Source organism: Syngnathus leptorhynchus, chromosome 13 (assembly GCF_054491065.1).
Source record: "Syngnathus leptorhynchus isolate UIUO chromosome 13, UIUO_Slep, whole genome shotgun sequence".
Lineage (NCBI taxonomy): Eukaryota > Metazoa > Chordata > Actinopteri > Syngnathiformes > Syngnathidae > Syngnathus > Syngnathus leptorhynchus.
Genome location: NC_141207.1, coordinates 251,158 through 277,369, shown reverse-complemented (window position 1 = coordinate 277,369; position 26,212 = coordinate 251,158). Strand labels below are relative to the sequence as shown.

The window sequence follows — 26,212 nt, the reverse complement described above, 5'->3', positions numbered from 1 at the left end:
GACCTCCATTTTCTCACTGCAGAGACGCAACTCAAGCTGGCCATTTGCCGCAAGTGCGCCTTGCCAAAGCTTTGAGGAGGTCAGATGAGGCCGCTGTTTGCCCCAAAATGTCAGAGGCAAGCGTTTCCATTTTGAAATGACCATTTGGATGGCATTCCTAGGAAATCACCAGTTGCCATATGTCCTCAAACACTTCTGTTGATCAGCCTCGCGGCCCAGCGGGTGAATCAAAAGATTTTCTTGCCGACAATTCAAAGTGAAGAAATAAATGGGTCATCTTTTAATGGAGGAGTTTGAGGTAGACAAAGGTGTGAGCTTTCAGGCCAGCGTGGGCGGGACTCGGCGCCACAAACCTCCGCACAAGCAGTTCTTGATCCATCGCTGCTCCCATTGCTTCATGGCGTTGCTGTTGTTGGGCGACCGAAGCATGGTCACACAGCCGCACCTGCCAGGACACGCTGGTAGTTGAGTGTGCCCGCCGTCCCTTCAGTCTCCACATGACTCACCTGGTGCAGGCCTTGCTCTCCTCCGTGGGACAAAGGCCCATGTGGACACAGCGGAGGTTGTCTGTCCTCTGGCTGCCGGCGCTCCTGTTACAAACACGGCCAAAATTGAGCATTTTTGTCTATCAAGTCCATTCCGCAATGTCTCATTCAAAAAATGGTGTAAAGCAAAGTATGGAAACAACTCATCTTCTATCATGGTCATTGACAGCAGTCAAAAGTTGACAATTTTCACAGATGTACTATAATTATTATAGCAATATATAGCGATACGCAGAATTGTGTCCTAAGGTGGCTTGCACTTGAGAAATTCAAGATTTTTTTTGGGGGGGAAAAAAAAAAACCCTCAAATGAAGCATGTTGGAAAAACCAGTGTACACGTGAGCCCAGATGAAGACGAATCAGGCTTGGGCAAGCAAATGCTTCGAGCATGGCCGGCAAAAGTGTGGAAGCCCACAAGCTGGGCCAATAGCGAGCCTCCCTCGGGTCAAGTGTTGTCCCGAATGTTTGGGAACAAGGGCAGCGGCCACGGCAACACTCTTTGGCCCATCTCCAAGCACTACAACAGGCGCTTGGCTTACCTGCCGAGGGCGTCCGAGGGGGCGAGCAAGGCGGCTTTTCCAAAGTGAAGCCTGACGGGCTGCTTGCCCTGCAGCCGGACGGTGACGCCGTCGTTGACAGGCAGCCAATCCATGCTGGGCACCAGAAGCTGACTAGGGAGCAGGCAGCACTCGTCGATCAGGCTCTCGTCTGGCTCCTGCGGGGGGGCGTCATCCCGGCCTGCCAAGGTGCAAGTGCGTTAAGACATGGTGGCATCAAAAGCACTTTGCAGAGGCTGAGCTCAAACGTATATGTTTAGCGTCGCCGGCGAGCGCAAGTGGCCGGCCGACATTGTCCGACGCTATCGCTTATCGTGAATACAAATAGACGTCATTTCCTCCTTCACGTGGGCGATGCAGGCCAGGATAACCGCCGGTCTACGACCGATCCAAAAATAGTGGATACATTTTAAGACCCATCCAAAAACTGGATACATTTTGTCCGGCCATTCATGCATGTCGATGCGAGCGGGTAAACGTACAGCACAGCCACAGCTTGGTGAGCAAGCGGAAGAGCAGTTGCAAACTGTCCTGACTGTCCGACGTGGCTGTGAAGGTGGGGAGGCAGCCGGGCTTCAGCAGACCCCAGATTCGGATCATCACCAACATTTCCCGCAGCATTCCCAGAGAGGCTCCGTCCCGCATGAAACCGAAGCCAGGCCGCACCAGCGAACCCTGAACGGGAAAAGGATTGAGCCGGTCTTAGGTTGAGCCCCCAAGCGCTCAGCCCAGCCCCGGCTCACCTGGTTGGGGAGATTGGCCAGCAGGTAGAGGACAAAGTCCCCCACCCACTGGATGAGCTGCTGCAGGGACTGCAGTGGGGCACCGTCCAGCACAAACTCCTCCGTCTTCAGGTTGATCATCACCTTGTCGATGTCTGCAGACACAGTGGAAGAAGGCCTATTGGCTCAGCTCACCAGCAGCGTGCGTGAATTTGGCGTGGGGCCGCCTTCTCACCCGAGTCCAGGTTCTTGGTGCAAATCTCGTTCAGGCGCTCTCCTGGACTCTTGTCGGGGGTGTTAAGGACGTGCGGTCTGAGCAAAGACTTAAGGGTGGAGCTAATGGCGATGAGCAGAAGCTTGGCGTGAAAGTCACAGGCTCGCGCCGCCGTGGCCGTCGACAGCTTGCACAGCGACGCCTTGACCGCTACGATGCGCGTGGCCAGGACCTGCAACGCCCACCGCCACGCATTAGGCTCACACAGAGGAGGGGGGTAGCATCAACGAGTAAGCGGCGAGCACGGCGGTAGACCTGCTGCAGGGCCTGGTTTTGCCTCATGTACTCCTCATGGAGCTTGTCCACCAGGTTGTGGACCATGCCGGGCTGCACGTGCAGGAGGACGTCCCACCAGTCATAGCCCGTCACCATGCAGTACTCCAGCAGGAACAGTAGATGGCGCAGCGTGGTGTTCATCTCCAGCACTTGACCCATCGATGGCGACACTCGCAGCATGTGCAGCTGACAACCCGTCACATAACTCCTCATGACTCGTCAGGACTTGTCGAACGGCGGAGAGCAAACAGAGCAAGCCCAGCCATGTGTCGGACCGACATACGTTGCAAAAGCGCAAAAAAACGCAAAGCCCTCTGACGCCTTGCCGCAAATTTCGACAAAACATCCCCCCCGAGGTTAGAATACGTTGAGAAATAGCATGATGGTGACGTTTCATTTCCTCCGACGCTTTGTATTTGCTTTCAGAGCAGCTTTGTTAGCTTCCACAAAGACGTGTCACACGTGCACCCTCACCTTGCCATGATTGTCGACTCCGGCCAGGGCCAGCGAGGTCCAGGAAAACTGCAAGGCCTTGAAATGGAGGCCGGGCGCCCCAGTTCTTTGCCGTTTGACGGCCAACTCGTCTCCCGGCCGCTGCCCCGGGCCGCCGCAGCCGGCCGCGGCGCCATAGAAGATGCCCATTGTGTGGAGGGACAGGCGGTGCAGGATCTGGATGGTGCCATCGTGGAAGGCCAGAGCCAGACCTGAAGCCGCACAGTGATGGGCGGCTGTCAGCGGCGGGCGGGCGGCCATCAGCGGTGGGCGGGCGGGCGGTCGGCCATGCTTACCCAGTCCGGGGCAGAACTTGGTGTCCGACGCCACCTTCAGGTCAGTGTTGGAGATGGAAACGGGCAGTTTCGGAAGGGCGACGGCCGACACTCTCTCCAAGTCGTTGGTGGTGGTCAGGATCCTCCACTTGAGGATAGTGGGTTGCTTCTCGCCCACTGGAAGGTCACAAGTGGCCTGTGTTGGCCCAGATCAAAAGGTCAAAGGTGCTCAGGACTCACCGACGGGCGATCGATGCTGGAAGATGTTGTTGACGGGGAGCCCCTCCTTCCTCAGCGACCAGCACTCCACAATGCTGCCGCTCTGGTTAGACGCGCACAGCAGAACCTGAAGCGCACAAGAGACGGACGGCGGCTCAGCCTCTCGAAGATATAGCTTTGAAAAAGAGCCGCGTGGCAGTTTTGTGTCGACGAGACTGGAGCCTGGCTCCCAGCCGATGAGCATCACTTCTTCATCACTGCCAGCCTCTTGATCTGCTCGACGAGGAAGGAGTGAGAGGGCGCCTTTGCTTCCTACTGCTTTGCTTTCGAACTTGACATTTGCGCCTCCAGACGTGGCGCAAACATCTCGTCAATGCTGAATCCTACCCGTCAGTGCTCGCCAGCAAATTGAGCGCACGCCAGTTGGAGGGAGATCCAAAAAATTCCTGGCGGCACGCTTTTCAACTCAGAGGCTCCAGCGGCCGCCAAATGAGACTCCAAGATGGCCGTCAAGTAAGCGAGCTCAGTTACCTGCTCAGAGTTCTCTCTGGTCAGGAACTTGAGGTGCGTGACAGCGGGGTACTTGTCCCGCCTTAGCGGGTCTGTCGTGCAACGCAGGAACAAGGAGGGCAGAAGCTCGGTGTCGATGCGGCACTTCTCGCTCACCACGCTCACCACAACCTGCGCGCACACACACACACACACGGCACGGCGTCAGGCACCGCTCGCGGGCTGGTCGCCGGCATCAGCGGGGCACCTTGTAAAACTGGACGGGCGAAGAACTGCTGCCATCAGTGGCGGCCACCACGATGTTGCCGCCTCCCGTGAAGGCAATGTCAGCGAGTGCCACGCGTCCTCGCAGGCGACACAGACACTCGCTGGCCGTCAGCAGGGCACCGCCGGGTTTGAGGAGTGACACGGTGACCAGGCCGCTCACAGTCACCGCCAGCCAACCCTCCATTGGCTTCCCGCCAAACAAGGTCAAGGATGGTGAGAACTTGACCCGGGAGAACTTTTCACCAAAGTTTGTGGAACCTGACTGCAAACAAACAGGTTGACAGCCGGAGCACGGAGAAACGTGGCGGCGACAGGTGGGCAGATACCATCTCCACGTGCAGGGCTAGTTTGACGCCGTTGTGCAGCCAACTCAGCGCCACGATTGGATCTCCCTCGACAGAACTGCTCAAAACACTGTGCCAACTGTTGACCAGGTGCTCCGACATGGACCAGCACTTGATGTGCCCGTCGCCGTCCGCTGACAGCAGTCTGGAGCCTGCGAAGCCAACCCATACCTGTTCAGGTGGGCACCCACACACGCAGGCTATTCAAATGTCCCGAAAAATCATTGGCAACAAAGCAATTCAGGAGAACAAGGTGGATCACATTTGTGCAAAAAGCCTTTGCTCGAGTTGTTCGGGCCGCCACGGTGAGGATACAGCCACGTCTCGGAATTTGGGTCCGTACGAGCTTATTGAATTTTGAAAGAAAATTCTTCGGCTGACAGAGGAGATCCAGGAGATACGTAAGTTTACAAAGGATTAAGTTCTACTCTGTCAGTGGAATCTGAAGGTGTTTTGTTTTTGATTTTTTGGGACGTGACAACACTGCCTTTCACCGGAAGCCATCCATTTTTATTTGATTTATTCTTGCCCCTCTCAGCGCTTTGTCAGACCGTCATTGTTGGAACGCTGCTAATTCTGGTGACTAGGAAGTTGTGAACGCCGTGACTGCAAGGCTTCACTCCTTCCCGTCTTATTGTTGTTTAATGGATCCAATCTGCCACCCGTACGATGAGTTGATCTTTAAGCTGCCTTTGGAGAGGTTGGGTCTTCCGAATGATGATGATGACAAGCACAAAATGCGTCACGTTGCGCAAGACTTTGGCATTTGCCACCTGACCTGACTGGTCCCACTCGAGGCAGGAAATGACCTCAGCATGGCCCGAGCTGATGGAGTACACATCCCAGGGATGCTCTGTGTCCATGATGTGGATCATCTGGCTGACATCTGCAACGTGTCAAGCCGTCAACCAAATGGAAGAACGGTGGTTGAGGCGCTCACCGAATGTCGGATGCTGCCGTTGGCTAAGAGGAAGCGCATGTGCGTGCCTACCTGGCTCGCCACCGTCCCAGTCGTCTTTCAGGTCAGTGGTGAAGGCCACCAGGTTTCTACAGGACCAGGAGCAGACCAGGGGGTTGGAGGGGCAGTGGGTGTTTTTGGGGCGCCTCTCCCAATCGCATACGTACGCCAACTCCATGCTGCCCTGAAACACCAGCGGCAAACAAAACATCAACTGGAGAGTTCCGGCGCGCCTAAAGCATGGTGCTCCCTCAGCAAGTACAAACCGGGAAATTGTGTAAAATGTAATTTAAAAACAAAATACAAACATTTGAAAATCCTTTTCAACCTATATTCAATTGAATACACTGCAATGACAACATATTTAAAGTCCCAATGATCATCATCACATACACATCTGGGTGTGGTGAAATTTGTCCTCTGCATTTAACCCATCCATCCCCATGTCATTTTGATCCATCCCCTGCCCTGCCCTGCCCTGGGGAGAGAGAGGGGAGCAGTGAGCAGCAGCGGGGCCGCGCTCGGGAATCAATTGGTGATCTAAAATCAAATCAACACAGTCGGTAAGACCACACTTAAAATGTTGACATTTGTTTGCTAAATGTTGACTGTTGCTCAAACGTTTTGTCTTCAGTAAAGTGATGATTTTAGGAAGATTCCGCCTGATGCAAGCAAAATGTTTTTTTTAGGTTAATTCAACACAAATAGAATCAGTATGTCATGATGAAATTAGTGCAAGAGACTATGAAAGCGTCTAACATTCGAGGAGACGCACGTCTCATTCATCGTGTGCACTTACTTCGAATGCAGCGTCGTCTTCAACGAAAACCTGAACACGTCCCTCCCTTTAGACAAATGCCCGATGGATACTCGAATGCTATTGAATTTTATAGCCACAATTAGTCACATTGCCAAAGATAATCCGAGACAAATATCGCGGACACATTGGAGCATTTGAGCTCATCGCTAGAACCAAAAGCTCAGGACCCCAAAGCCCACGTCGGTGTCCTCTGATGCGCCTGAGCGAAATTCAAAATGATTTTGTACTTCACAGGCGCACAATGGTGCTTCATTATCGATATGAATCAATCGAAAAAGACGTAATTGTCTATAAATAAAAGAAAGGCAGAAATTATGAAATGAAAAAAATACAATGTCTATTTTGGGCTGCAGAGGTGGTGGATTAGATTCCGGCGTCGGTAAATCTACTCGGGTGTTCAAGAGAAAACAACAACAAATACATCCGCAGCCGGACACCTCTCCAAATATCCAAATATCAATAAGCACACAGGGAGCATTCATAATTGCACTCATTGCTTTTTGGTGAATTAAGTGAGTGTTCCGACTGTATGATTGGTCAATGAACGCACCTCCTCCTTCCACTCAATACGCGCGCGCTCCCGGGGCAGAAGAGTACCCCCTTTACTTAACAGGGCTGCTGTGAGAATTTGTACACCCCTGTAACGCAAATTTGCCACACTACCTGAAAAGAACCCCAAGACGCCAGAGAAAAAGTCAGTTGATAGCTACCGCTCACCGTTTTGAGATGGGGGCGAGGGATTTATTCGAACGGGTTGACATTCTAACAGAGTTCCTGTTACAATTCTGATAGGCGCGCCGCCTCACCTGCAGATTTAAAAAAAAAAAAAGAGCGAGACGCAGGCCAGCGGGCCAGCAGGCCAATCCTAGGCTGGCGTTTAGGGAATTCACCCGGTTCTCCCTATGGTCAGTCCGTGCGTGGATAGGCTCCAGCACCCCTGCAACCCCCGTGGGGACAAGCGATATAGAGGGAGAGATGGACCTGGATGAAGTGGCTGGGGAGAGGGAAGTCTGGGAGTAATAGTAATAAATTATATTTAGAACGCACTTTATATTCGGAGGAATCTCAAAGTGCTACATGGCAAGTAAAAACAAGAATAAAAAGCAAGGACAAGTATGAAACAACTGGACGAAAACCAGGATATAAAAACAGGAATTACAGAAATGCCAAAGTAAAGAGGTGAGTTTTAAGTCCGGTTTTGAAAGAGTCAGTGGATTGGTCGGGGAGGGAGTTCCACAGTGTGTGGGGGGGGGGCTGCACAACACACATGAATAGTCGTGCCTAGAAGTTTTCCACATTTGCTGTTGGCACAAACGGGTACTGAAAGCAGGCGAAAAATTGAGGAAAGAAGGCGGGGGAGGACGGCTATGCTGTGCTGTGCTGTGGGAGGAGGGACGAAGGGAAGAAGAGAAGAGGCCGCTCCCTAGTTCCCGTCGGAACGTGTGCATGTGTGTTCAGCACAAGCTCGGAGCGACATGACGGCAGCGGCCACGTCCAAGTCCAGCAAGATGGGTAGCGGTACCAAGGCGGCGCTGGTTGTGCTGGCCCTGTGGTCTGTCATCTCCCTGGTGGTCATCGTGGTGTGGTCCACGTCTCCGGACCTGAAGAGCTCGGCCCGCTGCCGCCAGGACCTGCGGGAGAGCCGGGAAAAGATCCTGGGTGCTGAGGCGCTGTGCGTGCAAGATAAGGACGAGCTGGAGCGGCGGCTGGCGGAGTTGCACCAGCGAGTCCGGCACCAGGAGGCCGCACTCGCTCTGTTCGACCAGCGCCTGCGACGCGCCAACCAGACCCTGGATGCCTGCTACATGCGTGAGGTAGGCTACACCTGTGCTTGCTCTGGGGGACACAAGTGTGTGTACGTGCGTGTGTGTGTGTGTGTGTGTGTGTGTGTGTGTTTGAGAGGCAGCACACACTGGTGGGGGGGGGGGAGGGGGGAGACACCTGGAAAGTATGGCCAGCCCATGTCATGTTGTCACCCTGTTAAAAAACAGCTCATTCCTATGTTCCATCTTCAGCATGAAGGTGGCTCTTTTCTTAGAACTGCATTTGGCCACTTTTGGAACAATTATGATGCAGTCAAGCTGCCATTCGGTGGGGCTCACGTTCCCCTCGGGCCCATTCCATCTCACTCAAGCATGGAGATATGAATAGCTTGTCACCGCGCTGCCAAAACTCGTACCTGGAATCATCATCTGTCCTGTCAAGAGGAAGAAGAGCGGTGGCCTTCTTTGGCATGACGTCACACCGACAGAGCACCCACCGAGCACGTGAGCTCATGGCGGATGACGACTCGTTTGTCGATCGGATCTGAGCGCAGAACCGGCAAAGGTCTTGAGCGGCCGATACAGCTTTGGCGTGCGGGCTCTGGCGCAGATCAAAAGATTTCCAAACGGTATCGGGGCGTGAGCTGGCTTTGCTTTTCAAGAGCGAAATGATCCCAAACTTGGGACATTTCGCCTTTTGGTCTTCAGTCTCGCTGAAAAAACAGTCACGATGATTGCCGCAACCTCATGCGACGCAAAAGTCAAAGATGCACCGAACCCTTCAAAAGTAGTGACGGACGAGTACTGAGACAAAAAGACAGCTTTGTAATCACTGTATTTGTCCCTAAATTTGTCTGCCACACTGTTGACCCTCTGCTACATCCCGTGAAGGCCCAAAGTGACCCCCCCCCCCCCCCCCCCCCCTTTTCAGGCTGCGTGACACAACTTTTCCAGCTGTCAATGTACCGTTTGGAATTAGTGGCTCTTTGTGAGTCATTCCCTGGCCCTCCCAGGCCCCCACCTCCTCCCTTCCTGCCGTGACTCCCTTTCCTTCCCATTTCAGTAGCGGCCGTGTTGCCGGTTGGCCTCCCGTTGGCTGCTTTTTCTCGTGCTAAGCTAGCGTTAACACCGTAGCCAAGGTCTTGTCGTTGCTGTTATTGCTCGGCAAGTATCCTGTCGTCAAGGTAACTGACCAACGGCAGCATCTAAAAATGGAAAGTGTTCAATCCAAGATGCCATCTGCTTTTACTCAATGCCAGCCGGGACTGATTGAGAACAGAACAGAAGCAAAAAGTACGCCAGTGAAAATCTCCCAACAGAACCGAGGAGGATAGAAAGGATTGAAGCGACCTCAAGCAAATCAAACAAACCAGAATGGAACAGAGCCAGATATGAGGAGCCACCCAATCCTAGTCTAGTCCAGGGCCTCGGCAGACGACCACAAGGAACGCTCGGTTCCGGGTTTGCCATCCCACCACCTGGTGGATTTTTTTTTTGGTCTGGTTACACCTGCGGTAGTTTTACACCAAGTCTACATAGACCCCTGGGAGGTATTCCAGAAAGCAGATTCAACATACTATGACTCTATCCCTGAACTCTGAGTTGACTTACTTTGAGATGGGAGACTAAGCATTCAGTTCCAGAAAAGCTGATCTGAGTTAGTTTAATCAGTATTTTCACCTGAAGTGACGCGTGTGCACAACTTCTAAAAATAGCCCTTACCAATCGAGCCCCGATACCACGAGTCACCATAACAACTGAGGATAAACAGATCATCATCTTATGCAGGCCTATGGCTAGTACAAACATATTTTTTTCCCGCAAATCTAACACGGCTGCAGGAGCAAAGAAGAGAGAGACGTCACGGGAGGAGATTGCTGCTCGATGCGCAAGTTTGATTGTTGAACGGATTGCCAGAAGAGGCTCCACGATGACCTTCTGAAACTCTGAGAATGAAGAGAAATAGAAATTAAATACTCACTTCAATTAATGCAGCTATGATCTTTTTTTAAATGACTAATGCCTAAAAAAACCCTATTACTTTAGCCTGTGATGGGAGTTTCACACTCCAATTGACAATGTCGGTATTTTAACAAGGCAGTCCTTGTGGCCAACATGAGTGTGGTGCGGGAGGAAGCGGAGCTTCTGCAGCGGGCTCAACTCAACTTGACCAATCAGCTGCAGCGTCAAGAAGGTAAAGTGGCCGACGGGAGCCAATGAGGGGCGGGCGCGGTAACGGTGTTGTTTGCATCCAGACCAGGTGGAGACGCTGCAGCACAACCTGACGCAGAGCGGCCATCTAGTGTCAGCTTGCAGCAGCCTAAAAGCGGCCGCCGACAACCACGCTGCCGCCGCGCACATTCAGACGCGTGCTTGCGAGGCCAAGCAGGAGTTTCTGCGCAAACAGCTGTGAGTTTACACCCGTCACATCCCCAAAACATGCTTGGTAGGCCAATTGAAGACTCTAAATTGAGTGCGAGTGCGGATGGTTGTTCGTCTCTGTGTGCCCTGCCTGTGATTGGCTGGCAACCGGTTCAGGGTGTCTCCCGCCTACTGCCCGATGACGGCCGGGATAGGCCGTGGGGACAAAGCGGTTCAGAAAATGGATGGATGCACACTAGAATATGACCTTTGCCCCACTGTGAACGGCTGACTCTTGATTTGGTTGAAATTTGAACACAAAACCAAAATCCCGCCCTTGGCTTTGGTGACACGAGCAGGACAAAAACATGGCAAAAGCTTGCTTGTTTTCATTTTTGGAGGCGGGTTGTGTACGTTAGTTCTTGCGTTTGTCTCTAGTCGACTTTTGTTCTTTTGTGTGCCCAATAATCACGGGCGTATTTTTATCTTGTGTTTGTTGACGTGCATGCTCGCGTGTGCTCACACAGCGTGAAGTGTCAACAGGCGGCGTCGGAAGCCCCTCACCCTCCGCAGACGCACCACAACCCGGCGCCACCTGAGTCCCGGTCCAGTAGGCTGTGCGCGGCGCCCACCATTGTCGCCTTGGTGTTGGGCTCCCGCCTCCTCGTCCACTGAGTGAGTGACACCTGTCCGCTCGCGCCATGATGATGTCATTGCCCCAACCGTTTCTCATGCGTGTGCGCGTGTATGTGTATAGGGGAACCTGAGGCAGGAAGCCGAGCACTGTGCTTCGATAATGGGTGGACCCTGGAGAGACTATACACTGCTGTACAAGAACACGCACGTCCGCGCGCACACATATACACGTATACACGTATACACACACGCACTGCCGTGTTTGATAAGATGCAAACAGTCCACCAGAGGTCGCCACTAATTTGCCAATCCGTCACGCTGAGTACCGTAATTTTCGGACTATAAATCTCTCCGGAGCCATAAAATGCACAATAAAGTGAAAAAAAAAACATACATAAGTCGCACCGGAGTATAAGTCGCACTTTTGGGGCAAATTTATTTGTCAAAATCGAGCTAACAACTACTGAACTTCCAGCCACGGAGGTGGAAGAGAGCTCCATAAATAGGAGCGGGCGTGCGTAAAAGCCATGTCCGAGCCCCGTCCCCGGACAGCCACCCGGGCGAGCGCCGGCTCCCGACTTCCATCCACGGAGGTGAAAGAGAGCTCCCGTCGAGAAGGACCGGGCGTGCGTAAAAGCCATAATAGTTTTTCAAACCTTCTGTGTCACTCCAAATCATTAAATCTTTCAAACTCTTTGTCCTCCGTGTCACAAATAAAGCCACAAACTACATGGGGCCCTTGGTCATCTTCATCCTCCCGTGATCCAATCCTTTGCACCTTTATGTAAACAACCGCCGCGCGGCACGGGTGACGTCACTTGCAGTTCAAATGACAGTAATCCCTTGCTACATCGCGGTTCATTTATCGCGGTTTCACTACATTGCAGATTTTTGAATTTAGAAAATTTTTGAAAAAAATCACATATAAGTCACTCCTGAGTATACGTCGCCCCCCCCTCACCCAAACTATGACAAAAACCGCGACTTATAGTCCGAAAATGACGGTATTTATTTCAAAGCACCCACTACACAAACTTGCAAGCTTGCAACTGCGTGGCCTTTTCTTTAACTTGAAGACTGTCTTTATGCTTCATCCCCGACCGAGCCTGCCGTTTGCTCTCCCATCCCGCGCTGGGCTGTTCAGGGGATGCGGCAATTTCTAGTGGTCGCAGATAATAATGGCCATGTCCCAACCGTGGCTAATAAAGACATCTTAAATAAGTTTTGTCTTCTCATTGGACGGCGGCAAAATATTTGACTCCATATTGGTACTTTTACGCTTCCATATTTATGTTCTTTGTCACACTAAATCTGCCACGTTAGTCAAGAATAATTTCAAGAATATTTGTTGTTCATTTGAATAAAACTTGGATCACAGAACGTTGGCCAATTTGCACATGTGAAATGGTGCTCAGCTGACCTGTCAGTTTCAAGAGGGTCAAGAATAAAAAACACCCTCCAGCGTAAAACTCAGAATTGTTTTCTTGATGTTAGAAAGGTAAGTGTACTTAAAACTTTTTTATTGAATGTGTACGTTATGCTAAAAAATGTTTTCTATGTAAAGAAACATACAAAAGCAGTTATTTGTCATTCAGAAGCAAACTGGAGCTGTATTTTGAAATGTACCGGAAGTTGTGCATATTTTCGTTGAAGTGACCTGACAACTAATGAGCTTGCGAGACATTAGCGTTACTCGCGTCACGTTGGTGCACAAACGAACATTTTGGAATTTGAATTTTTTTTTTTTTTTTTTACTATGAAACTAGTAGGGTTCAGTACCTCCAACAAAGTTAAGAACCACTGACTCCCGTCTCAGAGCAAGTCAACTCAGAGTTCATGGATAGACTCTAGGAGAGGAAAAAACGCTCAGATGGAATAATCCCCCTTCAAAATAAAATCACGCCAACAGCTCATTGAAACAAAATAGAATGCATAAAAACCAAGGACAAGCAAAAATAATAGACATTTGAAGGCAAGTAAGTCATCGTGAAACGTCCTATTTTGAAAAGATGAACCGTTTGGACGTTGTGGGGTTGCGCGAGCCTCATTCGGACATCGTCGGTGCGTTCGGGCAAAACCAAGCTGGAAAAAAAGAGAAAACCAACAACGTTTGTGCGTCAGTCGTCACTGATGGATGAAATCTTTTGGTTTGCACCTGTTCTAGCCCAGACGCCCTTCGCTCCTACCCACCCCACCCCCTTTATCATCATCATCATCATCATCATCAGCAGCAGCAGCACATCCCCTCGCCCCTCCGTGGCACCCCCGCGCATCGTCGTCGTCCTTCAATTCTTTCCTGCTCGTCGCGTGGCCTTTTTGCCTTTTGACAGACGAGCACAAGGACAACATCTCAAGGTCAGAAGCTCTTTCCAGTCCCTCCTTTCTTCTCTCCGTCCGTTGGGTTTCATTTGCACGTCTGCATATTTGCCTGGGCGGGGGGGTGCAAGAAAGAAGCGCAATGACGAGAGATGGAGGGATGGAGGCAGGCAGGTGCGTTGATGAAAATGGAGGCTGGACAAAGGAAGGATAAGCACGCACGACGAGAGCAATATTTCTTACAGCAGCTGGGTATTGTTACCGGATTCAACATAAACGTGCATATTGCACTTTCGCCTCGTACATGATCTCGATTTTGAAGAGGAGGAGGAAGGGGCCGACGGGGAAAAGGCGGGGGGGAGGGTTGTGTGTCGTTCGCTCTTGAAGAGGATGAATTGCAATGCAGCCTGTTATTAGTTGTTTATCGTGCTCTCAACTAATGACATGAAATGCGGAGTAAAGAGCGAGCGAGCGACGGAAGGTGCGCTTTATGTATGGAAGTACGCACTTGTTTATTTTCTGCTCTTCGTTCTTTGTTATGCACATTAGCAACTGCTCATTAGCATGGTAGCAGCATGATTAGGTCACATGGCTTCGTTTACCTGGAAAGGAGAAACATCTTTAGCTGCTAACCTGTGCTAAGCTAGGCTAAGTGCTAACTTTATGGTCTCGCACGCACACACATATTGAAGTCAAAGTCCCAATGATCATCGTCACACACATGACATGAATGAATGAATGAATCCATTTATTTATTTCAAACATGTAAACCAGTGTTTCCCAACATTTTTTCATTCACGGCACACCTTTTCATTGGAAAAAACCTCGAGGCACAGCACCAACAAAAATCTGTTAAGTGTTACTCCAGCTTCTATATTAAAATCACTAATATCACAACGGGAGACGTAAAGTCCTCTTTCTATATACGTATGAAGAGTCGTTGTGCGTGTGCATTGTTTCCGCGGCTCGCCTGTAGGATGGGGTTGCCGTGGTAACTTGACAGTCTTGGGAAGTGTTGCATCAGCACCTTTGTTCGGCAACATTACTGATGACGTTGATGACAGTTTTCTGTCCTTGCAGACCTAACTAGCATAGAGTTAGCATAGCGGCTCACATCACGCCACCGTGACAGCTACGACTACTAAAGTAACTAGAGGAGCAGTGGTAGAGTCATTCCTGGATGCTCTTTGTTTACTTTTTGCAAGATGCAAGAGAATGGTGAAGATGACCTGAAACTACTTTGTCTTGTTGGAATTGATTTCTAATTTAACATAAACTCAAGTTACTAATCTGACTCCAATTTGTGACCTTAGCCAACTGCCACTCATCCAACAATATGCGCGCTGGTTCTGCAATAGAAAGGTATCAGGAAGCCGAGTGGATTTATTCCTAACACACAGATCTGGGTCTCGGGTCCCTCTCAATACACCTCTGTACGCCTCTGTTGCCACCAGCAGACGTACTCTACATCCGAGTTGCCCAGCCATGAGTTATACTACACAATATGCAAATGGCACATCAACAAAGGCATTCTGTCATTATTCTATTGGCTATGTGTATACTGCAGTTAACTTTAGCTTGCTCTCATTGGTCTTTCTTCTCCTGCAGAATCACTTGCTCGCTCCTCCTGGTTGTAGTTTTCCTTACAGGGTCACCAGTTGTTATCCACCAGCTGCCCCTGGGTCATCTTGTCCTCCTTGCTGCTCCTGGGTTATCGTTTGTTCTGGAACATTCCCTTCTTATACACATATCTTGTTTTGTTCCCCCCGTCACACACTCAGCACTTTACAGTTTCATACTCTCATACACAGGATGTCTAATGAACTACTTTAAGATCCAACTCTTATGTTCCTTTATTCTACAATTATTGATGTTTCCGTTTGTAGTTTATTTTTGTATTTAAAAAAACGGACTATTTCCATAGCCAACATTTGAAATGATATCGTTGGTCTATATCACACTATATCACGCCCTCATGTCATGTTTCATAACAAATTCACTTTTTGTCATCAATTGACTTTTGATCCAGTTTTACTCTGAGGCTCCGCTTCCAGATGCACTGCGGAAACGACACCAAACTAAAGTCAATCAAATGAGCTGACTTCAGTTGGACTTGCACAATCCATCATTCTATCAATGATTCCATGGCTTCCTCTCCTGCAGGGGCGTGCCCTTCCGCCCTCGCGTGATCATGGCCAATGCGGCGGCAGCGTCCTATGACCATCTGGTCCACCAGGTGGCAGCGCTGCGCCAGGAAAACTCCCACCTGAGGAGGGAGCTAGAGGACAACTCTAACCACCTTTGCAAGCTGGAAAGCGAGACCTTTGGCATGAAGGTCCTAGTATTGACTGCGACACTTGGACGCTTCTGTTTGCCGTGACCTGCCAATCATATTGTCGTTGTCGTGGCCCCCGCACAGGAAGTGCTGAAGCAGCTGCAGTGTAAGCTGGAGCAGGAGGCGGGAACTTTGGCGTCGTCGGGACGCGGTGACGTGCTCCACCAACTCAAAGGTCTGACCCTCTAAAAATCCACCATAGCGATGACTGTAACAGGACCGAGCTCCGCATGAGGAGGTGGTCCAACGAGCGAGAGATTGACAGACAGCGCTCTGAGTGTTTCTGCCATACATTGGGGATCTCCAAGTCTGGTTCTTGTGAGCCCCCTTCGGAAGTACGAAGTAGTAAAAAGCGCTTCCTCGAGGACTTTCACACAGTTCAAAATATCAGCCACATACTCACTGGATGGGCTACTGCAAAGGAGCCCGGATGTGAGGCTCATTATAATCGAGCGCAGAGCACTCGACGACAGTTGCCGCTTGACAACAAGCGATGCTGCAACTTAGGCATGTAACTGTAAATGTCAACTGGCCTGTAAAAAGTGCCTCATCTGCAGTACACCGTAATGCTAACTGATCATGCGAATGTGTTTCAGAGCTGCACGTGGACCTGACCAACTACTACGAGCTGAAGCATCAAGATCATCAAGGTCATCGGTCGCATCTGTTGGCGGACAATCAAGGAAGTAGTCCAGCGGAGAGAGAAGACCACCTGGCTCCGCCCTCATGCCAGGCCTCCCCCTCTTCCGCTCAACAGCCAAATTGCGACGACGTTACCGCCATCATGTCGCCGCATCACTTCCTGGATGGGGCCCCGCCAAAAACGGCCGTCTTCAGCGGGGCGGACGGGCGCCTCAGCGACCATTGCATGGACGAACTCTACAAGGAGAGGTGGGCAGGCGGCAAGCAGGCCACGAGCGTGAGGGCGGTGAGCGCCCTGCGCTTGCTTCTTATCCAGTTGATTGATTTTGTCTTTTTTTGTAGAATGCTTTTCTTTTGAAAGCGCATCATAGCTGACGCGTAGCGCTTCCACCGATTGGGCGTTTTGCTGGTGTCGGCCACCTTTGTGACGCCTTCAATGCCGAGCTAGCTACAAGAAAACAATTGACGACTAGCGACTTTTCATTCCTGACCACCTGACAGAATCAATTTGACAATGCGTTTGGTGACGGAGCCCCTCTGAAGCTGGCGATGCAAACCCCTAACGGCGCTCTCGTCTCACCGCAGGAACCAACTTTTGGGAGAAATTGACCGTGAGGAGCGAGAGCGCTGTTGGTACTCCAGCCAGCTGGAGGCGCTATCCCAGAAACTCACACACCTGCCTCGCATTGACACGGTAAAGGCACACAGACGTGATCGACCAGGGAAAGAGTGGTCGGTGACCGGTTGCCGGCAGCTGACGCTTGTGTTTCCTCTGCTTGCCGCAGTTTTCCCTGCAGATGGACTTGATCCGCCAGCAGCTGGAGTTTGAAGTTCAGCAGGTGCGCCACATCATGGAGGAGCGCTTCGGCAGCGGCGAGCAGATGATGCATCGCGCACAGGTAGCCGAGCGAGCGCAAACGACTCGGTGCGGCCTGCTCATGCCTGCGTGCACGTTGCAGATGCGTTTCACCCGCCTGGAGCAGCTGGAGAAAGAACTGCGGGAGACCCAAGGGAGTCAAGAGAGCCAACTGCAGGTCCGGAATGTCTCCCTTGTGCCAAAGTCTTTGTTTTTGCCATGCAAAAGGCAAAACTCTTTGTCTTGACTCTGACTCCATAATAGTAAGATTTTGTGACGCCGTCAATAGAGCTGTCTTTCGGAACTACTCTATAAGTCGGCGCAGTTTCCCGCTCCTCTAGGCAAGTTAGTGTGTCTTTACGATGAGACCTCTGCTTGCGCCTTTACGTGACAAAATGCTGCCTGCCGTCTCTTTTTGGAATGCAATCGAGCTCTTCTTTCGGTCTTCAGTTTTCAGCCGCTAGCCTCGTCCTTGTCGGGGTGTATTTAGACCTGACTATTTTGTCCGCTTTATGCAGAGCCGGCCGGAACGCAGCGCTAGGACGGGCATGTTTTCCTCCATTTGCAGGTCTGTGCTCTGTGTGCCACCCTGGTTTTTGCCGTCCAATGGGAGCACAGCTCGTCACAAGCTCGGATGTGTATATTTCACTTCCAAAATGTACAGTCTGAATCGAAACTGCACCAAACCCCAAAAAATGAAGTCTGCTTTTGGTCCAGACCAAACAAGCGGGCTAAAGGACCTTTTTGGTCTGAAAAAGTCTCACTCCCTGTTTGCCATGGTCACTTGACTCCACAGAGATTCCTTCCGATCCAAAAGGTCTGCTCATTGTCTTGTATTGGCAATGCGTGTGTGTGCAGCTGCTGGGTGCAGAGAGGCCTCCTGTGGGAGAAGCAGAGAGCAACACAACAGCCTGCGCAGACGGCATGACAGACGGAGGCAGCAAGGTAGCTAATTGGCCGGCGTGACCGACCGGACCGACTGCTTGTCAACGGCCACTTCCTCTTCTAGGCAGAGATGATCTTCTGGCTGCTATCCATGCTGGGCAACAGAGACAAGGACGAGATGTCCCGGACCCTGCTGGCTCTCTCCAGCTCCCAGGACAGCTGCATGGCCATGAGGAAGTCAGGCTGTGTTCCCTTGCTGGTCCAGTTGCTTCACCAAGACGCCGGCGGGCCGGGAGAGGCGCCCCGCAGCCGTGAGGCCAAGTCCCGAGCCGGCGCTACCCTGCACAACATCATCTACTCCCAGCAGGACGAGGGCCAAGCCCGCCGGGAGATGAGAGTTCTGCACATGCTGGAGCAGCTCCGCACCTACTGCGACAGCGGCTGGGACTGGATCGAGAACCACAGTGAGACCCGGATCACCAGTGAGTACCCCACAATGATAAGCCCAAGGAATGTCAAAAGCGTGGCTGGTCAGATTCTCTTGAAATTAGGACGGGAGGCCTCAGTGTGTTCCATTCAGGTGTGCCTCAAAAAATGGCCAATCTCATTTCATTGTGCCTTGGCTCATTTTTTCTTAATCTACTCCGTCAGATATTCCCGAACCTGTAGACCCTCAGATCTGTCAGGCCACGTGCGCCATCATGAAGCTGTCCTTTGAAGAAGAGTTTCGCCGTGCAATGAACGAATTAGGTGGGTGAAATGGGCAAACCAAGCAGAAGGTTCCCTATGGAGTTCTGAGAGAGCGCCTCGCGCTGCCCTCCAGGTGCTCTGCAGGTGGTGGCAGAGCTGATCGACTTGGACCAGCAAATGCACGGCACTCATAGAGGCACGCACGACCCCATCAACACGGCTCTGCGGCGCTACGCCGGGATGGCCCTGACCAACCTCACCTTTGGAGACGTAGTCAACAAGGTGGGGGCGTCCCACCCACGCTAACACCGGCAGCGCAGTGTCCACTTGTTGTCCCCGCCCGGTTTAGTCAATAGTGTCCCTCCGCAGGCCACGTTGTGCTCCCGGAAGAGCTGCCTGCGGGCTCTTGTGGCCCAGTTGGGCTCAGACAGCGAGGAGCTCCACCAAGTGGTCTCCAGCATTTTGAGGAACTTGTCTTGGCGGGCCGACATCGGCGGCAAGCGAGTCTTGCGGGACATCGGCTGCGTGTCCGCCCTGATGACGTGTGCCCTGCAGGCCACCAAGGTGAGGCCGGTGAGATGCGGCTGCTTGGCACCAGAGCTGCATAAATGTGGCTTTCTTTTCTAGGAGTCCACGTTGAAGAGTCTGCTGAGTGCGCTGTGGAATCTGTCGGCTCACAGCTTGGACAACAAGGAGGCGGTGTGTGCGGTGGATGGCGCTCTGGGCTTCCTGGTTAGCACGCTGACGTACCACTGCCAGACCAACTCGCTCGCCATCATCGAGAGCGGAGGCGGAATCCTGAGAAATGTTTCCAGTCTGGTGGCCTCGCGAGAAAACTACAGGTGTGAATGGAGGGAGTTGTACTTTATTGATGGCCAGGAGGAAATTCCGTTTTCCCGCAGCATTTATACCGCAGATTGGCCCGCCATTTGATTGGATGCTTTTGTGTGTTCAGGCAAGTCTTGCGAGATCACAACTGCCTCCAGACTCTGCTGCAGCACCTGCGCTCGCACAGTTTAACCATTGTCAGCAACGCTTGCGGCACGCTGTGGAATCTCTCGGCCCGGAGCCCAAAGGACCAGGAGCTGCTGTGGGATTTGGGCGCGGTAAGCATGTTGCGCAATCTCATTCACTCCAAGCACAAGACCATTGCCATGGGCAGCGCCGCGGCTTTGAGGAACTTGCTGAGCAATCGACCCCCAAAGTACAGGGACGCTTCGGTGCTGTCGCCGGGCACCTGCGCGCCTTCGCTCTACATGAGGAAGCAGAGGGCGCTGGAGGCCGAGCTGGACGCCAAACACTTGGCTGAGACTTTTGACTCGCTTGACAAAAGGAGCCCCAAGCACTTGAGCTTCACCAAGCAGCTGCGCCACATTGAAAGCCTGGCCAAGGATTACGCCTCAGATTCCGGCTGCTTTGAGGACGAGGAGGCCCCCGTTACCTCCGGTCCGGACACCGCAACTTTCTCCAGTCTGTCCACGTATCTCAGCAACTCCGACTCACTGCAAAATCCCAAACGGCAGGACCCGGAGCGGAGCCGACCGCTGTCTGATGAAGTCATGTCCGCTGCTGCTGAGAAACTGGCAAAGAAGATCACCGACACCGTTGCTAAGATTGACAGATTGGTGGAGGACATGAGCATGCATACGTCCTCCGAGGACAGTTTGAGCCTCAGCTCTGAAGACCACCTGGCCGGTTGGCCTTACAGATCAAAGGAGCTCAATGAGAGTCGTGCAAAGTCGTGTTCCCCCTGCCGTCTCTCGGACACCGGCAACTCTGTCCGTCGCCGAGGCCTCGGCAGGGCGCGTGCTTTACTGCGCCTGAAAAGCTCTCACACCAGCGTCTCCACCGACAGCTTGAACAGTGGCAGCACCTGCGACGGCTTCTGTGCTGACCAAGCCCTAAAACCTCGCATCCCCCGGAAACGACCCGACCGGCTGGATCTGGAGGCGGCTCACCACAACGTGCAACATGCTCTCCTGAGTCGGCGAGATCTTTCGGAAAGAGATTCCATGGACGCCAAAGACAAGATAGCTTTGGAACTCTTCGACTCAGATGCGGAAAAGAAGCAGGACCCGCCGGCGCAGACGCCAGTCAGTGTGTCCACTAAAGTCTCTTCTGACGTCAGCATGGCCTCCGTCAATGTTTCTCCTTCATATCTGCAGGTCCCGCTCGTTCAGAACTTGGCTAAATACGGTGTGGCAAAGAAGTCAATGGGCGATCAGGCTTCTGAAGGGATGAGGAGGCAAGCCTGGGTGCCCACCGCAGTGACTGCGGGCAGCATCGGCAAGTTTTCGCCCGTGACGTCGGGCAGGAGTCCAACCGTTGGCACAATGGAGACGGTGCAGAAATACTCTGTGGAGAACACGCCCATCTGCTTTTCCCGGTGCAGCTCCTTGTCCTCGCTTTCTTCTGAAGACGGAGCACCGGATGGACCGAGTGACAACGAGCTGGAGAGTGACTCCTCTCTTGAAATGATTCAAGCGGGAGATGATGTCCAGCCAGCTGAGGAGGACGAGACCTTAGAGGACCTGAGTGACAGCCAGCTGCTCCTGACTGACTTCCCCAGTCAAGAGAGCCATCCCATCCCAATTGTGTGTCTGGACAAAAGAGAAAAGGTTTTTCTTCGGGGATCCTCGCCAGTAGCGCTCGAAGACGCATCCCCATCCAGTTCTTCAGAGAACTACATCCAGGAAACTCCTCTGGTCATGAGTCGCTGCAGTTCTGTCAGTTCTTTGGGCAGTTTTGAGTCTCCGTCCATCGCCAGCTCCATCCAAAGCGATCCCTGCAGCGAGATGAATGACGGAGCCGTCAGCCCCAGCGATCTTCCGGACAGCCCCGGCCAAACCATGCCTCCCAGCCGAAGCAAGACTCCTTGTTGCGTGGAGTTCAACGGAGGGGAAGCGCACACGCTGAGCTCGGCCGCTCAGTGGGAGAACACTCTGCGCAAGTTTGTCGAGGTCAGCGACTCCAAAGACAGGTTCAACCTTCCTCCTGATTTGGACACCATGATCTACTTCACAGTGGAAAAGCCCACAGAGAATTTCTCCTGTGCATCCAGCCTGAGTGCTTTGCCCCTGCACGAGCACTACGTTGAGAAAGATGTGGAGCTGAAACTGACGCCGCTCCTCCAGCAACATGACAAGAACCTGGCTCTCCAGGACCAAACGGACCAGAGTGAGAGATGCAGTGAAGGCAACTCTGATGACGACATAGAGATACTGAAGGAGTGCATCAATTCGGCCATGCCGTCCAAATTCAGAAAAGTCAGGCCTTCCTTGGTTACTCCCCAATTTCTCACTTCCCAAAAAGCTTTGCATCTTCCCGTTTACATGATGCTCCCAAATGGCAAGACGCAGGTGTATGCCGGCAGGAGAACCGTCGTCCCGCACAACCACGTCAAGTTTGACCACTCGTCCGTCACCGACTCAGCTGACGGGACTCCGGTCAACTTCTCCAGTGCAACTTCATTGACTGACAAAACTCTCCGGCACCCGGTAAAGGACTGCCCGGCTCGGCCCCTGGCCAAGGAAAGAATACTTGATGAGGAGGCAAAGCGGATCCAAGACTTGAGACTCTTCTCCCACTTCCACAAAGCAAACAAGATGAGGCTGCCGCCGCCGCCGCCGCTGCTGCCGCCGCCGCCTGTAGTTTGCACAGGCCGCACAAGCAAACATGTTATCCCCACGCAGAAGGTTCTGATGCAGAGCAAAGAAGTGGCTGACAGAGTGGCCAGCCAAAGGAATCGCCAGGACTCGCCCAACCAACGGAAGAAGATGAAATGCCAGGGTGCCGCCGGGAAGCTCCCCTTACCCGTTCTAAATCACAAGGCAGAAAACAGCCTTCGTCAGAGGAGACACACGGCACAGAGGTCCCCTTCTTTAGATGAGACGAAGCGCTTTTATCAGGACAAAGCCAAAGTTGCCAGGAGAAGCCACGCCAGAGAAGAAAGCAAGACTTCTCTCTCGACAAGCATGACCAACATCGTCAGGACGCCGGCAAAGCCCATCGGCTTTCACGTGCTCAAGCAAAAGCTGATGGACGGCTTCCCGGCCTCTTCCTCACTCAGCTCCTCACTCAGCTCTCTGAGCGACGCCGATTCTGGGGATCACCGATACAAAAGCCAGCAGATTTGCTCCAAGAACAGACACAACAAAAGTCTACATACGATGCAGCAGACCTCCAAGTCCTCGACCGTCCGCAGACACGTCGATGCTTTCCAAACCTCTCCGAGTTCGCTCAGCGTGGACTCAGAAGACGACCTCCTTCACAAGTGCATCACTTCCGCAATGCCCAAACAGAGACGGAAGATGGCCGCCAGGAAGAAGAAAGCCGAGAATGGCCAAAAGCCCAAGGAAGTGTGGAACATCAATGAAGACAGCGATGACCCAGCGTGGGATCAAGCATCAGACCTGAACAGTGTGGAATGGAGAGCCATTCAAGAAGGTGCAAGTGCTGTGGTGACGGGACTTCAGGCAGCTAAGTCCCAAGAGTTCTCCTCTGAAGAAAGTGAATCGGTTTTGTCCTTTATGTCCACGTCAAGCTTTACCCCCAAGGAGAAGAAATTTGCTCAAGACAAAAAGGCCAACAAACCTTTGGACTTTGCACAGCGCAAGCCAGTGCCCAACTTGCCGGTGGTTTTCAGAGGCAGAACCGTCATCTACACTCCCATCAAAGAGACGGCTCCGTCGCAAATTCCTCCACCCAGGAAAGTGGCCTCTCCAAAGAACCCAGAGCTGGCTCAGCACAGGTCAAAGAGCCTTCACCGATTAGGACGACCACAGGACACGGAGCTTTATCTGCCAAAAAGGAGCTCGACTCCACCTCCCAGGATACGGCAAAGTTCTTCTTCTGGCTCGTCACAAAGTTCGACACCATCCGAGCATTCTCAGAAGAAACTCACAAGCAGGACTCTCCAGAAAAATAATAGCACACTGTCAAGTAGCCCCCCTGAAAGGAAAGGACGCTCTCTGGTGGTTAACAAAGTGGAAAAAACACCGCCACCCAAAACCCAGAAATCACCAGTAAGAATACCTTTTATGAAGAATTCCGTGACGCCAGCCAGACCTCTTTCACCTCTGGTCACCCACCAGGCCACAGGGAGACAAAATGGCAAACGAGTCCTTCCCACGAGGGAGAGCCCTAGCCATTCTTGTGATAGCGAGACAGATGCCAGCGGATTCTTAAGACAGCTTACATTCATCAAGGACTCCAAGAGCGGACTGAAACGTGAGTGCACGCCCCATGTCCACACGTCCCCATCCCAGAATGCTTCCCCCCACCGGGCGGCTTCGGCAGTCTTCCTTTGCTCGTCCCGCTGCCAAGAACTCAAGGTGGCTGCCCAGCCCCCGAAGAAGATGACAGCGACACGTACAGGCCAAGCACAGCGAGTCCACAGACCTCAGCTACAGGCTACGATCGTGTCCACAACACGTCCATCCAGGAGAAGAACCGGCTCTGAAAGCCCCAACAAGGCAGCTCAACAAAATGCCCCAGGCAGAGTTTGGGGAGACAGACGACAACAACAGCAGCAGCAGCAAGGCAAAGAAACAATGAAAACATTTCATGCTTCATCTCCGAGTATAAACACCCTGAGCCGAGTGACCAGTCGCTCTTCCCTCCGGTCGTCATCCTCAGATTCGAGCGCACGAGCCAAAAGTGAGCACGATGTAAAAAAGAAAAGTCCCAGAACCTGTATGAATGACGGGGTCACCTGGAGGAGGATCAGGGATGAAGACGTAGCTCAGATCCTAAAAAGCTCTCTGCCGCCAAACGCCTTGCCTCTGGTGCCATCGCCTGACGGGGCCAAGCCACCTCTGACTCTGACAGAGAAGCTGCCGACCGTACTCCTAGCCTCACGTAGTGTGAGCGACGCAACGGTTCAGACAGAAGAGTTGTCCAACACAAAGATCAACTCCAGCACCTCTCCCGGTGCAGAGTCAACGGCAGCCATTCTGGAAGATGCGCCCGGACGAGGGCTACTCAGGAAAAGTAGCGCCGTTGCCGGGGGGGAGAACTTTCAAGATGGAGAGTCAGACGGCAGCGCCTGTACCGCAAAACCAGACGGGCATGTGGGCGGAGCAGTGCATTTCCGCCACGTATCTCCGAGCAAGGCGGCCAGAGTTTCTCCATTCAACTACGTCCCCAGTCCCATGGTCCAGCCGGAGGCCCCGGCGGGCACAGAGGCCAACCACAAAACGGAAAGCAGACGTCAGTCTTAGATGTTTGATGAAAGACATTTGAGAGTCTTCATTTGAGCTAACCTGGTGTGAATTGAATGAGCAAACGCTAATAAACAAAGGAAGAACACATCCTAACTCTTATTTATTGAGGCACAATATGACATCAGAGCGAGGAATAGTGCAGTCAATATGATAGTACATAGCATTATTCTCTATTCACGAGTGCATCCTGACTCATTTATTGAGCGTTAGTGCACTTTGTCAAACACCACGCCATCAACAGTCACAGGCCCCCCGAGCCGATCTGAACACCCGGGTGGACCGGCGGACTGTGGGCACGAGCGTTTCAAGAAAATGCAGGAAAATATGATCATCCCGATCGTTACGACACATCCGTGTAAATGGGAGCGGGCGTGGGGAACTGTGAGCGAGGAACTTGGGATGTACTTTGTATGTTGTAACTTTTTGCTTGAGTTCTTTTAGGTGGTGAACTTTGTTATGGTCATCAGAAATTTGCCGTCATAAAATTAAAAAGACATACTTAAAAGAGGGAGCAGCCGGTGGACGATGCAGATGAAGCGGCTGGCCGCCGCTATCCTGTGTTGCAGCGACTCGTGCTCGCGCTAAAACGCTAGCTAGCGTGGTGAGCCAAGTGTGGTGTGTTTGCTGTGCACGTAGAAACAAAAAGTAAGAGTTTATTTTCGGATTGTTCCATTAGCCCCATGCTATGGGTTAACACACATGCAGACACAATCATTTGGTACTGGTTGTCATATTAGCAGTTGATTGATACCAGTTCATTATTGTAGCTTTGACTGTGTTCCTCTCAAGTTTGTAAATAACAACACACTAGAAAATAAGGCGTGCCGATGCATTGAAGCGATATGAAAAAAGGGATCCGGCCATCGTCTTGTGCCAGGTCAGAACCCGAAGGACACATCTTCCTCGTACAATGAATGCTGTATGTATTCAACACGCATTGCATTCACATCTGGTTGTCGAGTCTCTTCCGCTCGCTCGCTCGCCCGCTGGTGTGTTAAACAAAGATAGCCAGTTGCTCTTCTTTTCAATTGGACTTGTTGAATTTCTTTTTGAAAGTGGCAATAAGCCCTTGACGTGCAAGCTCAACCCACCCACAACAAAAAACGTGTGAAACAAGTGGGACGACACTGATGTGATTTGTCATGTTTTCACCCAATAAAAAGTCATTCAGCATACAAAAACTATGGTTACTGGATGCAGCGTGGACTTTGTGTACACCAAGGGGGATTCCCCCATTTTTTTTAT

General features: G+C 52.0%; 3 protein-coding genes across 7 annotated transcripts; 2 read left to right on the top strand and 1 right to left on the bottom strand.

Moving 5' to 3' along the window:
- Positions 1-257: 257 nt before the first annotated feature.
- med16 (mediator complex subunit 16) lies at positions 258-6,464 on the bottom strand. The gene is made up of 16 exons (XM_085927552.1): positions 6,239-6,464; positions 5,473-5,623; positions 5,260-5,367; positions 4,464-4,633; positions 4,118-4,399; positions 3,892-4,041; positions 3,382-3,487; positions 3,163-3,318; positions 2,849-3,078; positions 2,354-2,560; positions 2,060-2,270; positions 1,846-1,979; positions 1,585-1,777; positions 1,085-1,283; positions 507-590; positions 258-445 (listed from the first exon to the last, which is right to left on the bottom strand). The coding sequence occupies exons 2-16, from the start codon at positions 5,615-5,617 to the stop codon at positions 319-321; spliced, it is 2,502 nt and encodes an 833-aa protein (XP_085783678.1). The 5' UTR covers positions 5,618-5,623; positions 6,239-6,464; the 3' UTR covers positions 258-318.
- Positions 6,465-7,522: 1,058 nt separating this feature from the next.
- LOC147046703 (uncharacterized) lies at positions 7,523-12,391 on the top strand. Of its 2 annotated transcripts, none has more exons than XR_015067968.1 (5): positions 7,523-8,073; positions 10,120-10,216; positions 10,283-10,431; positions 10,911-11,058; positions 11,141-12,391. XR_015067968.1 is itself a non-coding variant. In XM_085928140.1 (5 exons), the coding sequence occupies exons 1-4, from the start codon at positions 7,735-7,737 to the stop codon at positions 11,056-11,058; spliced, it is 738 nt and encodes a 245-aa protein (XP_085784266.1). In that variant the 5' UTR covers positions 7,523-7,734; the 3' UTR covers positions 11,141-12,391. The 2 variants fall into 2 exon arrangements, 1 of the variants encoding a protein (XP_085784266.1); XM_085928140.1 differs by having other exon boundaries at positions 10,278-10,431.
- A 672-nt stretch (positions 12,392-13,063) lies between these two features.
- apc2 (APC regulator of WNT signaling pathway 2) lies at positions 13,064-26,134 on the top strand. 4 transcript variants are annotated; one of them, XM_085929045.1, is made up of 15 exons: positions 13,743-13,816; positions 15,499-15,670; positions 15,755-15,845; positions 16,267-16,561; positions 16,898-17,006; positions 17,098-17,211; positions 17,272-17,346; positions 18,027-18,113; positions 18,178-18,535; positions 18,705-18,803; positions 18,877-19,025; positions 19,113-19,307; positions 19,371-19,585; positions 19,699-20,836; positions 20,909-26,134. In XM_085929045.1, the coding sequence occupies exons 1-15, from the start codon at positions 13,785-13,787 to the stop codon at positions 24,962-24,964; spliced, it is 7,185 nt and encodes a 2,394-aa protein (XP_085785171.1). In that variant the 5' UTR covers positions 13,743-13,784; the 3' UTR covers positions 24,965-26,134. The 4 variants fall into 4 exon arrangements, with proteins under 4 accessions (XP_085785169.1, XP_085785170.1, XP_085785171.1 ...); XM_085929043.1 differs by lacking the exon at positions 13,743-13,816 and adding an exon at positions 13,064-13,374 and having other exon boundaries at positions 19,699-26,134; XM_085929044.1 differs by lacking the exon at positions 13,743-13,816 and adding an exon at positions 13,439-13,587 and having other exon boundaries at positions 19,699-26,134.
- Positions 26,135-26,212: the final 78 nt, after the last annotated feature.

Coding starts and splice junctions, on each gene's coding strand:
- med16 (XM_085927552.1), bottom strand. CDS start 5,617: ATGGAGTTGGCGTACGTATGCGATTGGGAGAGGCGCCCCAAAAACACC. Junction 4,042..4,117: donor CGCCCGTCCAGTTTTACAAG/GTGCCCCGCTGA, acceptor GTGTGCGCGCAG/GTTGTGGTGAGCGTGGTGAG. Junction 591..1,084: donor CCCTCGGACGCCCTCGGCAG/GTAAGCCAAGCG, acceptor TGTTTGTAACAG/GAGCGCCGGCAGCCAGAGGA.
- LOC147046703 (XM_085928140.1), top strand. CDS start 7,735: ATGACGGCAGCGGCCACGTCCAAGTCCAGCAAGATGGGTAGCGGTACC. Junction 8,074..10,119: donor ATGCCTGCTACATGCGTGAG/GTAGGCTACACC, acceptor TATTTTAACAAG/GCAGTCCTTGTGGCCAACAT. Junction 10,432..10,910: donor GAGTTTCTGCGCAAACAGCT/GTGAGTTTACAC, acceptor GTGCTCACACAG/CGTGAAGTGTCAACAGGCGG.
- apc2 (XM_085929041.1), top strand. CDS start 13,785: ATGCGGAGTAAAGAGCGAGCGAGCGACGGAAG. Junction 13,817..15,498: donor GAGCGAGCGAGCGACGGAAG/GTGCGCTTTATG, acceptor CCTCTCCTGCAG/GGGCGTGCCCTTCCGCCCTC. Junction 17,347..18,026: donor GTCAAGAGAGCCAACTGCAG/GTCCGGAATGTC, acceptor GTGTGTGTGCAG/CTGCTGGGTGCAGAGAGGCC.